Source organism: Pundamilia nyererei, unplaced genomic scaffold, assembly GCF_000239375.1.
Source record: "Pundamilia nyererei isolate P.nyererei 1_Seehausen unplaced genomic scaffold, PunNye1.0 scaffold00024, whole genome shotgun sequence".
NCBI classification, from domain to species: Eukaryota; Metazoa; Chordata; class Actinopteri; order Cichliformes; family Cichlidae; genus Pundamilia; species Pundamilia nyererei.
This window is the reverse complement of record NW_005187425.1, coordinates 3,205,919-3,220,971: the sequence shown is the minus strand read 5'-3', so window position 1 is coordinate 3,220,971 and position 15,053 is coordinate 3,205,919. Positions and strand designations below refer to the sequence as shown.

Here is a 15,053-nt window from a genome sequence, read left to right as displayed (position 1 = left end):
ATATATATATATATATATATAAACAGATGAAATTATGTTAACAAAAAAAAAATAAGTTGAGGTTGAAAATACAGGCATGGTATTGTAAAAAAGAAAAGAAGAAGAATTAAATATGCTATAAAATATGTCATGCTAATGGTTCTCAGAATTGTCATACTTTTTCACTTTCTAAAAAACATACATTTATTTAATTATAAACCCTTTCAAAAACTTTTTTATTTCTGTGTATGTTGTATATGAAAATGCATTGGATGATTTCCACATTTATTTTATTTTCTTCTCTTTATTTATTTATTTTTTAATCCCTCCTAGAAATTACCTTGGTTTTCTTACTGGTAGGGCTTTGCTTGTAAATAATCTCATTTGCACTCTTCCTGAGCGTATGTTTCAACTAAAACCAGAAGATATGAATGTTAGGTTGTCTCCTGCTTCACTGGGAGGTCACATTTTGCAATGAGTTTGCCTACCAAAGATGAGTGTTTGCCATTCAAAACAAAAGACTCAACAATGGTACTTTTTTCTCTTTTTTAAAGAATCCTGTTTGGTTTTTTTGCGATGACAAGACCTCAGAGTTCCCCAACTGATTCCTCTCAAACAGAATAAATCAGTTCCTCAAACAGAAACAGTAACAACAAAAGCACAAAACATTCTTAAGCCACAGGTTCAAGTCATTGTCTACTGTACACTCATATGAAAGGCCACTGACCAACTGCTGCGTATCATTTCCCTCACGCCCTTCCATTTATGGATATTTGAAGCTTTACACGTGTAATTACACGTTTCTGATTAGTCACATGCTTAAAGCTGAAGTTGGTATTGTGTTTCGCAGCCACTCGTGTCAAAAAGTTGGAGATGAGTTTGGCTTACTAACTGGCAACTCAATGCAGTGTGCACAGAAGTGGAGATTAATATGTTAAACAATGACTGTGTCCAACATTTTTTATTTATGAGGGGTAGGATTTTTTTTTTTAACTCACTGTTGTGATTGGGAATAACACATTTTCAAGAAGGCATGCAAGAAAACATTGTTTTAAAATAGAAATACATCATAGCTGTTTTGTTTTGATCAGTTTCACAACAAGAAGGGACATATAAGATACTTTAAAGAATGTTGACTGTGTGGTATTTTTTACAAAATGTTGTAATCCAGTTATTTTAGTCTGTCTGTTGATTGTTTCCATTATAGGAAGAGCCAAAAACAACAAAGTGAAACACATTTACTTCTATTTGTGTCATGTATTGCTTTTGTTTGACTGAGGAGTTCACACAAACACCTCAAAAGTGTCAAGAAAATTACATTAATTACATTTACCGAATTTCCCGGAGGAACCCACCTAAGGGATTTATAAAGTTTCATCTAATCTTTTATCTAATCTAATTTAATGAAGCGTAGGAGCATTACAGTGTAGAAAAACTGGGCATTCCAAATTACAATACAGTAAAATGACAAAAGTATTAAAATATTAGAATCAAGATAAAGGTTAAAGTAGCAATTTTAAAATCTATTTTATATATATTGTATTTTGCTTTATTTTTCATTCTTCATAGTAACTAGGTAAACTCAAAGTAGTAGGATCACTACATAATATTTCCTCTCAAATGTATTGGAGAAGAAGTATAATAAAGCAGTAACTGAAAATACTCAGGTAAAGTGCAGCAAAGTGCATATTTAAGTACTGCACTTGTGTAAATGTCGTTAGGTACATTCCACCTCTGCAGCTGACTGACATGTTGGACTGAACCGTGAGGTTCCAGTTATACGAGTAAGACTGTACAAGTAACCAAATGGTGACCACATGTGCTCATCACCTCTAATCTGAACCTATAAAGCGATAAAGATTGCGAGAAAACGTGGAGAAACGATTAGCTGTTTGGTCAGCGAGGCCTTCAGTCCAATCCAACAGCCTAGGAGTTTTCAGTAAGCAAACAGCTATGATTAAGAGCACGTATGTGGATGATATATAACCTGTGGAGTGTTTCTTTAAAAAAAAAAAACATGATAAGAACCACTCAGAGTCACACCTCAAATGTGAAGGGAAAAGGTTTTTGTTGTATCCCCACTTAAAGTGTGACTCTGAGTGGGCCCTGAGTGTTCAGTAGGTGGAAAGATATTTGTCTGATATGCAGGGAAACGTCACAGGTTTAAACTCTGAGCTTATTTTACATTCAATGGAAGCATGAGAATAAAGTTATCTAACCTAAGATGACTCATAGCTGTTGCAACAGATTTCTGACCATCAATTATTACTAGAAAATGCTCCTTCAACAGGAACTATGACTGTTATTTGGGTTTACAATGTCATGTTTTTCTCATTTGTCATTTGTCAAGTCGTGTTGAAACTCCTTGACAACCGATTGTTTGAAACACTGCTATGTTTCAGTGAGGCGGTGACAAAAGCGTAAACTTGAAAAAGGAAGTCAATAAAAGACAAAATAACACAAGACTTCAACCTTCAGAACAGTGGCTAAAACTTCATAATAATATTTTTGTGGTCCACTTATTTCATTCTCAGAACGTAAGGTCACTAAATTTCAACAACTATGTGTGTATTTTAGTCATGCTACTGTTTGCCAGTCTCTTGTTTGATTGTTGAAGGGTTAGAAATTCATTGTTGATCATCAGCCATCCAACGGGATAATGAGCTCCCTCAAAATCAGTCAAAATCAGTCAATATGACTTTCACTGCATTTTCCAGTCCAAAGCTTTTTTTAATTTAAAATTTTAGGGTTGCTATTTTCTCTTAATCAATCAGTAGTTCTGGTGTCAGTCCTAGCAATGACACCATTTGCTCTCAGTTGCGAGTAGCAGTTTGTGAATTTTTCATCCATGCTTGTCACCCAGTTGTGGCTTTTTTTTTTTTTTTAAACTAGGGACGCAATTGTCACTCAGCATTAGAAGAAACTGAATCCCTGAAACTCTCTCAAGATATGTGAAAGGTTGCAACATAGAGGTCCAGTCCTTTCTCATTTGCTATAATGTGTTTCCAGAGAGCACTGTCTGAAAAAATAACAATGAGAACATTTAGTCCAAAAATGTCTGAAGCCTCAGATAAGGTTCATATCTTCGCTGTGAATTTTGTCCTCCCCCATATTGAAAATTTCTTCACTCTTCATTGCCTTGCTGTGACTGTATGTGCTTGAAGCCCATGACTCAAACTTGAATTTCTGTGCAACTGAATGATCACTTCATTATGTGCAAGATTGGGAACTGTCTTGCACATAAGAAATCTCAAAAAGCATAATCTCATTTCAATTCAAACATTAACCCATTGCCATTTTTTATTATATTTTTTGTTTTTAATCCCAGTAGGTAGTAACCAAAGTTATCAACCAAAAACAGACTGATCAGTATGCAATTGTATTTATTTTGAGTAAAATCAGATTTAGACACAAAGGCCCTCTCAAAATTTAGGTAAAAATGTAAGCGCCACCTTTGAGGCCTTGTCCTGTTGGTATATTTCAACCACAAGTGCTGTTTGCTTATCAAGATCATACAAAAACTACCAAAACCAAAAATTCAGGGGAACGGCCAGAGAAAATGCCATTTTCCCCAGTTAATAATTCCTCTTTACTTGAGGCCAATCTTGGCTTAACTTAAATGCTAAAGCTATAATAGTGACACAGAGATAAACACTGATTGTCACACAAAGTGTCATCTAAACTACCAGGAGCAATTTGGGTCTTGACTCAGGATGCACCTGTAGATTGAGGAGTGTTCTGGTACTTTTGGAATTTCTTTGGCCTACAGTGCTCGGCTGCACGGCCCACGAAGTCCCCCGTGGCGGTTGTCATATAGAGAACCATCTATCAGCAGGCATGATGAGGCTCTGGTATCTGATTTCAGCCTTCTAATATTTTCTAACTGCTGAGCGGTTCACCTCAGGCAACATTTTTAAAAATGAACGTAACGTCGTGATATGAAAACCTCCTCAATTTCTGATATTATCTTTAGCTTTGTGTCAGCGTGTCAGTTGTTGCGGTATCTCTTCAATCTTTGATAACAACGTGTTCTATTCTGAGAATATTGGGAAGGGTTGATTTTGGAGGGAGCTGCATATGTGTGTGTGTGTGCGTAGATGTTTGTGTCTAGCTGGGCTCCCCGTGGTCATTCTATTGGTCTTCTGGGTGGGTGGTCTGTTCCAAGAGAGGAGTACTGGAAACATTATACCAGCGTACACACACGCACACTTTTACACATGCACAAAGGGAAACTGGGAATCACACCAACGCAGCACAGCAGAGGGTGGAGCCGGCAGGAGTCTTCTTCCAGATGTGTGATATTAATTTAGTTGATCCAAAACATGAACCGGTAGCTCCCACTCAGTCATCACCGTTTAGCATGTGTGTGTGTGTGTCTGCTGCTGGTGGTGTCGCAGCACTCGACCTAATTTTTTAATATTTTCAGACCCATAAAACACCTGTAAGTTTTTATTGGGATAAAGTCTATTAATTTGAACCCTAAGTAAGAGATAGAAATCAAGACTGACTCAAATTCATGAGTTTCAGGTGGAGGAAACTACAGAGCAGAGCGGGCTAGAGAGAGAAGAGGTACATGATTTAAAAAGGGGGGAAAGATTAGGAGTGGAGCAGGTTATGAGAACAGCCTCCACTCTGACCTGTGGAGCAGCGCCCCTGGACTTTCATACAATACATTCCACCGGGGAGGAGAGGGGGATACGGTGCATGGAAAGACAAAGAGACAGAAAATGAAATTAAATAGGAAGAGCGGAGGAGGAGAAGGAGACAAGATGTAGGAGGACGGAAGTGGTTGATTGGGTTCCCCCAGAGATTCTTTTGTTTAGATTGTTCTGCATTTCACTTCTTTCACTCTCTCCCCTCCACCTCCCACTTTTTGACATCTGAGGTAGATTACAACAGAGACCCTGGGTCACATTTATGACTTAAACCAAGAACATATGGTGTGTATGCGTGTTTGAACATCCATTTCAGTACAGTGGGATTCCCCTACGGTCCTTGAGTGGTGGTCAGATTTATTTTCTTGTCCATTGTCTCTTGCTGGGATATCAAAGGACTATTGTTTGTTGATCAGCAAGGGTTCCTCAGGTTACTTGCAGGTCCTGGACAAAAGTGCTTTGCCTTTCTTCCACATCTTCCCTTCTTATCTCCTTCTATTTTTACTTTTTAAGTATGCTGGCCCTACCGCAGAAAAGCCAAGAAACAAAGGATCAGCACTTCCACAGAAATGTTGTTAAGATTATAAAAGATTAAGCGCGGTTATGTCTTGTTTGTCTTGTTTGGTCAGGCATGTTTATTGTTCCAAAGGTACCTGACTTTCTATTTGTACTGCAATGGATTTGATTTTATACGAAGTTCACAGACAGATTACCAACTCCACCACTGCAGCATGTTGTTAGCAAGAAGAAAGAAGAAATATTCCCATTAACTTCAGCACAACAAGCACATCTGTAAAAGTGTCAGTTGACTTTATTAGCATCAGCTTCACTCAGTTGAAGAAAAACAACTTTTGTCTTTGGAACGTTTAACCATGGAAGAAAAAAAAAGGCTTTTTTAAATTAGTTTGTTGGAGGGCCATTTTTTAAACCATTGGCTTCAAATTGGTTTTGCCAGGAGGAAAAAAAACAAAGAAAAAAGGCTCAAATATTTTTGGATGCGGGGCATTTTTCCTCTGTTTGCCCTGTTGTTTACAAAAAAATAACAAAAGAGGAAAACAAACAAAAAAAATGTATTTACAGTGCATATATTTACATTAAGGCATTTTTGCTGGGGAAAAAAAGACGGTTGATCAGATACAACCCCTGCTTCTACACAATCAAATAAATAGTCAGATTTACCATTATACATTACAGTGCTATATTATCGATATGCTACCTGCAGTGAATGAACAAATACAGTTATAAGTGCAGGCTAAATCTCCCCATCAAATGGACATTCAGGCGTACATTAAAGGATAGGTTCACACTTTTTTGTTATGCTTTTTTTGTTTTAAACAATACTCCATATCCATATGTACATTAAAAGAGTTGGTGATTGACGAGATCCGTTTGGGGAGCGATTTCAATGCAAGCAATTGGGCAAATTCAATATTCTGGGGGGGGGGGGCAAACTAATCTTCAACTTTAGAAGCTGAACCAAAGTTTCAACAAGTTAATAATAAATTTTAAAAAACAAAAAAACAAAGTGAACCCGTCCTTTAACAAAACGTGTCCAGGAGTAGTTAGAGCCAAGATAGCTCCGTAGAGCCAGAGCATCCCAGGATGTCCGCGAAGTGGCCAGAGCTGTGCTGTTACATTACCACAAGGGTGGCTACCTTATAATTCAAGAGATTTACCTTTTCAAAGCTAAACCTAGAGATTTAAAAGATTTAGTTTTTCTTTTCTTAAAAAGCACCATGTTTTTAAAACGATTGACTACACTCATCACAGCTCTGCTACTAGAGAACAAAAACACATAAATGAGAGAAAGAGGCACTTAATAAGGTGTTGGCGATGTGTTGAACATGATGCTTTGGTTAAAACAATTAACAGAAGTAAAACGCTGGGTGAGACTGATCTACACTAATAGCATGCTGCATTTTGAAGACACTTCAGTGCACATTCAAGTTTGTGCATCAAATACTGTCGATTCTGTATTAACTGAATGAGTCCTAGAACACGTCTATGGGTTCTGCTTACATTTCTCTGGATGGAAATCCATCAAAAGACGACCTGAATAATTCATCATCTAATTGCTGCTCTTTAGCATCCATCCACCTCCCTCTGTTTCTCAATCGTCTTCCAATCTCCTCTCTCTAAAATCAAAAATTTCTCCCTCTCGGTCTTTCTCTCCATCTCCATCTCCACCCCCACACTCTCACTTTTTCCCTGCTCTCTCTTCCCTCTCTCCAGAGTACAAATGCCTTCAATTTTTAATATCTGAACAGCAATGATTTGTGTGGTGCACACAGAGATGTAGTCCAGTAGTGATAATGATCGTTCCAGTGGTGAATGAGATACTTGGGCCAAAAAGGCTGAGGCTTAGATTACCAATTCTAGTGCAAATCTAAGGATTTGGTAAAGAATAAAAACCTGGACATTCCAGTTCTAGAGAGAAACTAACAAATCAATGAGTAAACAAAGATTTGGCTTGACTAGTTTTGCAAACAAAAGCTTCTCTTTTATAAAAGAAAATTAAGCCAGTTCTATGTTACAATAAAGACAAAAAAGATGCTGTTTTAATTCATTCCAGTCACACCCCATCTCATCTTTTCATTTGCCCAAACACATCTATAATATGTGTATCTGGTGGTTAAGGGACCAGAAGATCATCTGGCCACCATCTTCCTACTTTAAAACCTCCAAATTGTTCCACTTGGCGTTAAGAGCAACATGTTTGTTAGGCTATCGAAGTGTTTTAGCCCACGACAGCAGCACCAGGAAGAGCAGTGTTGTCACTGAAAGTCACTCTGCATCAGGCAGCTCGTGTAGCTGCGGGACACGGAGTGAATGCTTTATGTTTTGTCAAGATAGTGCTTGTATTTTTGAGCATGTGTGCAAAACGTTGCTAGTTCTGGTGTCTCTTCATGTGCAGGGCAAGGTGATCCGATCGGGAGAAGGAGCGTGAGCAGACGCCACACTGGAAGGGTTTGGCGCCCGTGTGTTTCCTGTAGTGACGCGTCAGCTCGTCCGAACGAGCAAAACGCCAGTCGCAGCCGTCCCACGTACACCTGTACGGCTTCTCGCCTGCAGGACAGGAGAAAGAGTTTGAGTGAGTGCAAACCGCCGTGCCGTCTGGTGATCTATTCTGAGCTATCGCTTGATCACATGATACGAACCAGAGCAGGACTGTCAATATTCAGGTACTAAGAACAACAATTATTGTGACACAAGCCAATTCTCTAACTAAAGCGATTCATACAGTTGGGTGGAGGAACTGGGAAAACAGGCTTCACCGAAAACGCCAGTTGTCTAACTAGATATACAGTCATAACACTGTCACTCAAACCATTCATCAAGCATTCACACGCCAATGCAGCAACCAGTGCTTCATAATTTTCCCACAGTGCCTGGTCTGTATTGTCAACTTTTCCCTCCAGGTATTTTTCTTTAATGACTGCAGCACATATGTCTTTCTGTCAGTCATTCCAGCAAAATTCACCTGCAGCTTCAGGCACTTTCTGAAAAACCAGTCTGCTCTGCTCGTTGTCCCTCTGGGAGAGTTTTGTCTTAGGCCCACAAGTTGACCAGTGTATACTCAGGTCTACTAAATGTAAAGCACTTGCTAAATATTTAGTATGCAAGTATAATTCATTTTTCTGCAACTTAAATTCAACCTGACAAACCTACAGTACTTGCAAAAGACCAGAACAGAAAAACTTAGAATTATAACTTGTACATGTTGACGCATCTACTGCTTCTTTGTATTTAGCGTGTGTCTGATAACAGTGGATGCTTAAAAAATATGAAAGGATTGGAAGGAACTTGATTTTTGCTGAGCTATATTCCTCCCTTTTCCTTCTTTTTGTACCCTTTCATCCAGATTTTGAAGGTTAAGTGGAATAGCATCTCATTTCAGCAAACACATTTTTTGGCTTTTTAAGATTCATGAATATGAGCCACTGTGGTGCAAAATCAAATGGAATAAATCAAGCTGTGTGGTTGTTTTCCTTCTTCCACTCCTCATTGCCTTTAACCTCTATTTACATATCAAAAACAGAGTCCAGAATCAGTGTCCCCATTACTCTAAATACCCCCCATTCCATTGTAATGAGAAAACAGTGAAAATGTTTTGAGCCTTTTCTGTGGCTTATTCAGGCCACCAAGGCTAAAGTTAATAATAATAATAATGATAGTGGAAAAAACAACTATTTGAGAATCATTTTTCAAAGCTCTTTGCACTATAAACATAATCCCATTAAACTGAAGTGGCAGCATAAATCACAGAGATGGCTTGTTTTATAATCTGGACTAATAAAAACAGAACTATTTCCGCATGATAAACGCCGCTGGGGACATCCAAGAATTTTTCCCCCCCTTTTGTCATTTAGGTGACCAACTCTTCAAACAAGCACATCAAGCTCTGCAGCATTGCTTTTAAAAAAAAACAAAACAAAAAAAACCCCCAGAGTAAACCTGTTAGAACCACAGTGTCACCAAACTTAAAGACACACACCTTAAACCGAACACAAGGAAGAGAGACCATGAGAAGGCGCTGTTTAAGGGGGAAAAAATCAGAAATGATTTCCAATACAGAAAGAGGATATTTCTCACAATACACCCACCCACACATGCACACACACAGACACACTAACAATCAGGGTAATGGATGTTGATGGAGATTAGAGTGGGAACTCCCAGTGGGACCCAAACGCATTAGGAATCATCTCATAGAGATTACTGACAGGTGTGTGTGGAAGTGTCCGTGTGTGGGTGTGCACGTGTGTGTACGAGTACATAAGTGTGCATTCGAGCAGCTGAATAAGAGACGGAGAACGAGTTATAGACGAAGATAGAAGTAAAGGAGGAGGGCAGGGTTGAAGATGAAAGTATGAGAGCACAAAAACAGAGGAGAACAGGATTGGAGAGGGATAAAAAAAAGGGGGGGAGAAAATAACTAAGCGAGGCCGACAGAGGCATAAAGGACATGTAGTTGCTGCTAGATAACATTTACGTGTCGAGTTCTCATCTTGCGGTCTGTAATAAGTGCAATCACCACAATCAGCCTGCAGCATGAGTGACGCCATATATAATTGTCGCGTCATGTTCCTGATACGAAAATGCAAAGCACGCGCACCCGCAACGATGTTCCGAACAAGTAGTTTAGATCCATAATTAGGACACATTCTGGCTTTTGTGTGTGTATCCAGATGAGCGAGGAATGTGTAGATATCAACAGAAGCTTTGTTTTGTTAGCTGGAGTGAGGTGGGGCCCAACACCTAAGCATTTGTTTATTGACTTTGCTTGTCCAAATCCAAGCTCAAATCTAAACCTGACAGGAAGAAAGGGAATAAAATGAAATGCAGAGAGAACGGAATCAAAGTGGAAAAGTGCATTAAAGCATTTGAACGATTCCTGAACGGGCGATGGGATTCAAAAAAAACATGGCACCACACGTTTAGCACTGACCACATAGTCTGAGAGTCATCCCCTGGCAGAAGTGTGTCACTTCCACCTGTTTTGATGGAATAGTATATTGGGCAGAGGATGGGGAATGGGCTAGGATACATTTACACACACATGCCAAGAACACAACACTCTGCCTAGCAACATAGTGCCAGTGCAGATACTGAAATACGAGTCCTGTGGTCAGCGTCATTTTTTTTGATGGGTCTCTTTTTAAAAAGCTGCATTAATTAGAGGAATCTCTTACCAGTGTGAGTCCTGAGGTGTGCTTTCAAATGGGACGACTTGGTGTAGACCTTCTTGCAGCCTGACGACAGACATGGAGATAAACACAAACAGACGGCTTAATCCAAGTAATTCACACGTGGCAAATATGCATTTACCCAATAAACTGAGTTGTGGAATTCAAAAAATCCAAACTAATGAAGAACAGAAGCCGTTTTGGAATCAAATATAGTAAAGTGTGTTTCGTAGAGCCTCAAATCCTGCTCCATCTCATCTGCTGCTTTCCAAAATGAACAAAACAGGCTCTGTTAAAAGCAGCCCTCATAGCCTCATTTGGTATTAAAAGGCATTTGATTACAAGCCTCGAATCACCAACAATGCGACCTGAAAACCTCTGTTTTCTCCTTCTGCGCACGCTACAGTTTGTTTCTACAATGTCAGAAAGGTCATTAAGGATTTTGAACGATTTAGAAAGATATTCGTCAGATATCTTATGACTTTAAGTTAGGAAACGATAGAATTTCGTGTATTGCTATGATTAAACTGTGAGCAGCTGCAACAGTGTGACTAATATACATACACTTGGATGAAGTGTGGCTCTGTGAATATGATGGATCTGCTTCATCTGGCTTTTTAAGAAGTAAGACGTGTGCTAACGTGCTGCGGTAGGCTCTGCTTAAGCCTATTTTACATGCCGCCACAGGCTAGCTGACATTACATGTCCTACAAGTAGCTACATATCATACAGTCTGTATGTGTGTGTGTGTATGTGTCTGTGCGCCAGCTAAAGAAAATAAATACTTTAATCTCAGCATGCAATCTCAAGTGTAACAGTATGAAGATATGTGTGTGGGAAAAAAGATGAAATGATTCAAGGAGAACATCTTTTTAATTAACACAGCCCCTGCATACAAAAACGTGCACTCTCTCTCACACACACAAAAACAGGTTCATTCCACAATCATACCAGTGATTACTCTAAAGCCACCACACTGTTTGAGAGCTCATAGCTGAAAGTGCCACAGTCATTTGAGGTGTGCTAATATATGCAAAGCAGCGTTTGAACCAGATAGTTGACTGAAAGGTAGTAACAGTCTGGCTGGCAGGACAGAGTGTACTCTGCCTCCACGACCCAAAGGCATAGGCAAATCATTCAAAACATGAACAGAAACATTCACTACAATGCAGTGATAAACTAAACACACAACGGTGATTACATTCACAGTGCACATTCAGTGGTGTGTGTGTGTCGTTCTTCTAACCTGGGTAATCACAGTGGTGGATCCGTCGCTTCTCTAAGTCGGGGTTGTTCCTTCGGTTGTAGCGGACAGCCACTGCGTTCTGTGCTGGATTTGGGGTTGGTGCTGTCGTGTGGGCTTGAGGAAGGACTGTGGCTGGGCCTGGGACTGGTGTGGGGCCTGTAGGGTGGGGCAGAGCTAAGCCACCTGGTCCCGGGCCAGGTCCAAGTCCGGGTGTGCTACCTGCAAGCTTGGAGGCAATGGTGGCAGCATACGACGGAGGTGGTGACATGTTGTGGAGCAGCTCCTTCTGCCTGTCAGGGCTGCCGGGCTCTGAGTTTGGCGGAGAGGGTGGCAGGTAGGGCACCTGCTGCTGGAGGAATTGGGGATGTGCCTGAGAATGAGGATGTGTGTATACCCCACCACCTAGACAGCGGTAGGCAGGCTTGACAGTTTGCTCTTGTTGAGAAGCAGAAGTAGCTACTGGCAAATCATGAAAAGATGTGTGCATCGTGGTAGTGTGTTGGATCGGTTGCTGCTGCTGATGGTGATGATGATGCTGAGCCTCCATCCCATTGCTATGGCGATGATCCAAGCCAGAGTTTAGGAGCTGAAACAGCGAGCCGCTGTTGTCATGGTGGTGGTGGAGAGCGTGCTGCTCAAACTGTGGTGACATTTCCTGTTTGACATACACTTCTGGCAGTGAATCACCACCGCGGCTGCCTCCCAGCTGATTGAAAACACTGGTGAATTCTGGTAACCCAGTTAATGTCATGTTTGTGGCGGAGTTTTCCATGGCCATACTGCCAGGGCCGTGGCCGGATGTGCTGCAGCTACTTGTGGGCGTAGTGCCGGGGCAGTGGGGCTGCAGGTTAGAGGAAAAACACGAGGAGGGAGATTCTGTTTTAATGTGAGTGAGACTCGGGTGGTTCTGGTGTTGAGGGGACCGCACCTGCTGGCACAAGCCCATCCTCAGGTAGCCGACGTCAGGGAGATAAAGATTCATGTTGAGGGTATAGGGAGCCCCAGCGTCAGTGAAGAACTGATCCACTGCTGACGAGCTGTCTCTGAGTGACTTCTGCTGGTTGTCTGCAGGGTTTGGAAGTGGAAGAGGCTGAGGGGAGAGATATCTGTCCATCTCACACTTTGCCTGAGGATTAAAAGGGAAAACACACGTTAAAAAGAAAAATTTAAGAAAAAAAAAACAAACAAAAAACAAGCAGTTAACATAAAACTAAACTTTCTGTTGAATGAAAAGTACCACAGCCTGACTTCACTAAGTCCTTCTCAGTGCTTCTATTCTGAACCACTATTATGAGAAGACAAAAGGTTTGATAGGACAGTCACTGCTAAAGCATTTATCAAGTAGTCATCAAAAGGCAGTTGCCACATTCCCTCGCCGCCTGCAAGGCTGAACTCAGAAACCTGACGGTGGTGAGGCCCACATTTGAGGATTAAACGATGTTATGTCAATAAAGAACCTGATCTAACGCCTCTTATTTGAACATGTGCAGCTATTACAAGCATAACAGAGCAGCCAATCGCCGGTCAAACTGCACACCACAGGTGAACAACTTGGCATAAAAAAATGCTTCATTCGTACTGCTCTTTTTGGTCCAGCTCCTGTGGCTCTGGGGGGATCTAATCGGTATAAAAGTTAAAGAAGCAGAGCACCAGAGGATGAAACAGTAACATGAAAGGGAATAGGGAAACACCCATGTCTCCCTGCAGCAGCAGCAGCAGCAGAAACAGCAGCAGCAGTAGTAGTCTGGGGATGGGCTGCTATTTGAGGGTCCTGATCCTACCAGCTGTTATAGATCTCCCTGCTATGTTGCACAAGTTTCTTTCTAACTGGGGACAGAGTTGCCGGGACGTTTCTGTCCGAAGCTGGAGTCAGTTGCTGTCAGCGTGGTATGATGGTGAGAAGGGACGCCAAGGAGAGACCAACAACTGGTGACCAACTGGCTGGCTGGCATAGAAAACATGCGGTGAATGCGTTTTGCAGGCGGAGGTGCTCGACAACGCGTCCAGCTGGTCGCTTATTACCGAAAATAGAGCTGAATAAAGTGACGGTTACGATCGCGCAGAGGGGGACGACTGAAATTTAGACTCAAATCAATAAACAAATAAACAAGCAAACAGAAAAACAAGCTGGATTTAAAGCCAGACTGCCACGCCCATTCAGTGAAATGCATCACTAATGTATAAAGTCGGTTTGATTTCCAACCGGTTTACCTGTGCGTAATCATTTTGTCCAGCCTTGTCTGCTTCGGTGATCTTGCAATCCAAGCCGAACAACGCCGAGTCCTCCAAGGGGAACCCAGCGGGCAGAGTCGCCTTCTGCAGCGGGTAGAAGGGATCCTCCTGCATGCCGCCGCTCATCGTGAGTGTTGCGGCCATGAAGCTCCGACGCAGCGCCGCAAAAACGATCGCTTGCCGTGTGTTATTATGCAAAGAGGAGGATGCTACAGCGTACAGAGAAACGAGTGGAGCCGACGAGGTGTAGTGCGTGCGTTAGAGTAATTAATGTGTGCCTGTCGGCTACATCTCCTTCCACTTGTTTCATCCCTCTGCTCCGGCCCACAGACGGTTTTCTATCTGGCGTTCGCAGGGCGGAGCGGCCCCAGTGTAAATACAGACCGCGCACCGCCCACCAAACCTTTAAAAACGCTTTGATCATTCATTCACCGGCCACCGCCCTACGTTTGCCATCCATACACACCGACAACAGCGCCGTAAAAAAGTCCACGAGACCGGTCAAACCGCATTAAAGTGGTGAAAGTTAAACTCATCGCAGCCACGTTAACCAACAGAGTTTTTGTAAAGTGTTTTGAGATGATAAAAACAGATAAAACGTGGAAAGGCACCGCGAAATTGGTCAAATAGTGGGTATGATGCACATGACTGCATATGACACACGCGTGTTACTTAATATAGTTACAGCAGGTACAGGTGTGGTTACAGGTGTGGACTCTTGTGTAATGCTGTGTCTATAATCTATAAACTGTTTCGATGTTGCATTAATGGTTAGTCTAGTAAGGAATCAAGGAAACTATTGGACTGAGCAGCAGAATAAAGTGGAATTCGATGGAAATACTTGAAAGTATTTTAAAACTGTACTTGAGTAAAATGAGACCATCTGTTACAGGAAATATTTGTGTTGTCATCAAACTATTATTAAAATATTGTGGGTTTATTTGACTTCTATAACCCATCAAATTAGTAAATTACCAAACAATTACAATAACAATAATAGATTACAATATAAAGCGCCTTGATGCGACTGTTGTTGCGATTTGGCGCTATATAAATAAAATTGAATTGAACACAACGTTTATATTTTTGCCTTTTGCTTCCACCTCAGTAGATTTGAAGTTAAACAATCAAGAATCAGGTGAAGCCCATGCTCATCTGTAATCCAGAGGGCTGAACGCAAAAAATATATGAGCCATCTTTATCTACCCAAGTGTAATTGGACAAATTAGAGGAATAATTATAGAGTATAATGTT

At 41.1% G+C, this 15,053-nt stretch overlaps 1 protein-coding gene across 1 annotated transcript; it reads right to left on the bottom strand.

Annotated features, from left to right (window-relative positions):
- Nucleotides 1-5,708: 5,708 nt before the first annotated feature.
- Nucleotides 5,709-14,164, bottom strand: klf5a (Kruppel like factor 5a). The gene is made up of 4 exons (XM_005727408.1): nt 13,779-14,164; nt 11,568-12,693; nt 10,328-10,387; nt 5,709-7,700 (listed from the first exon to the last, which is right to left on the bottom strand). Exons 1-4 carry the CDS (start codon nt 13,941-13,943, stop codon nt 7,522-7,524), a joined length of 1,530 nt encoding a protein of 509 aa, XP_005727465.1. The 5' UTR covers nt 13,944-14,164; the 3' UTR covers nt 5,709-7,521.
- Between the last annotated feature and the right edge of the window lie 889 nt (nt 14,165-15,053).

Bases quoted from the DNA above. Each gene is read 5' to 3' on its own strand.
- klf5a (XM_005727408.1), bottom strand. From the start codon at position 13,943: ATGGCCGCAACACTCACGATGAGCGGCGGCATGCAGGAGGATCCCTTC. The intron at 12,694-13,778 runs GTAAACCGGTTG...TTTAATCCTCAG, and splicing joins GACAAAATGATTACGCACAG to GCAAAGTGTGAGATGGACAG. The intron at 10,388-11,567 runs GTTAGAAGAACG...GTCTGTCGTCAG, and splicing joins CCACCACTGTGATTACCCAG to GCTGCAAGAAGGTCTACACC.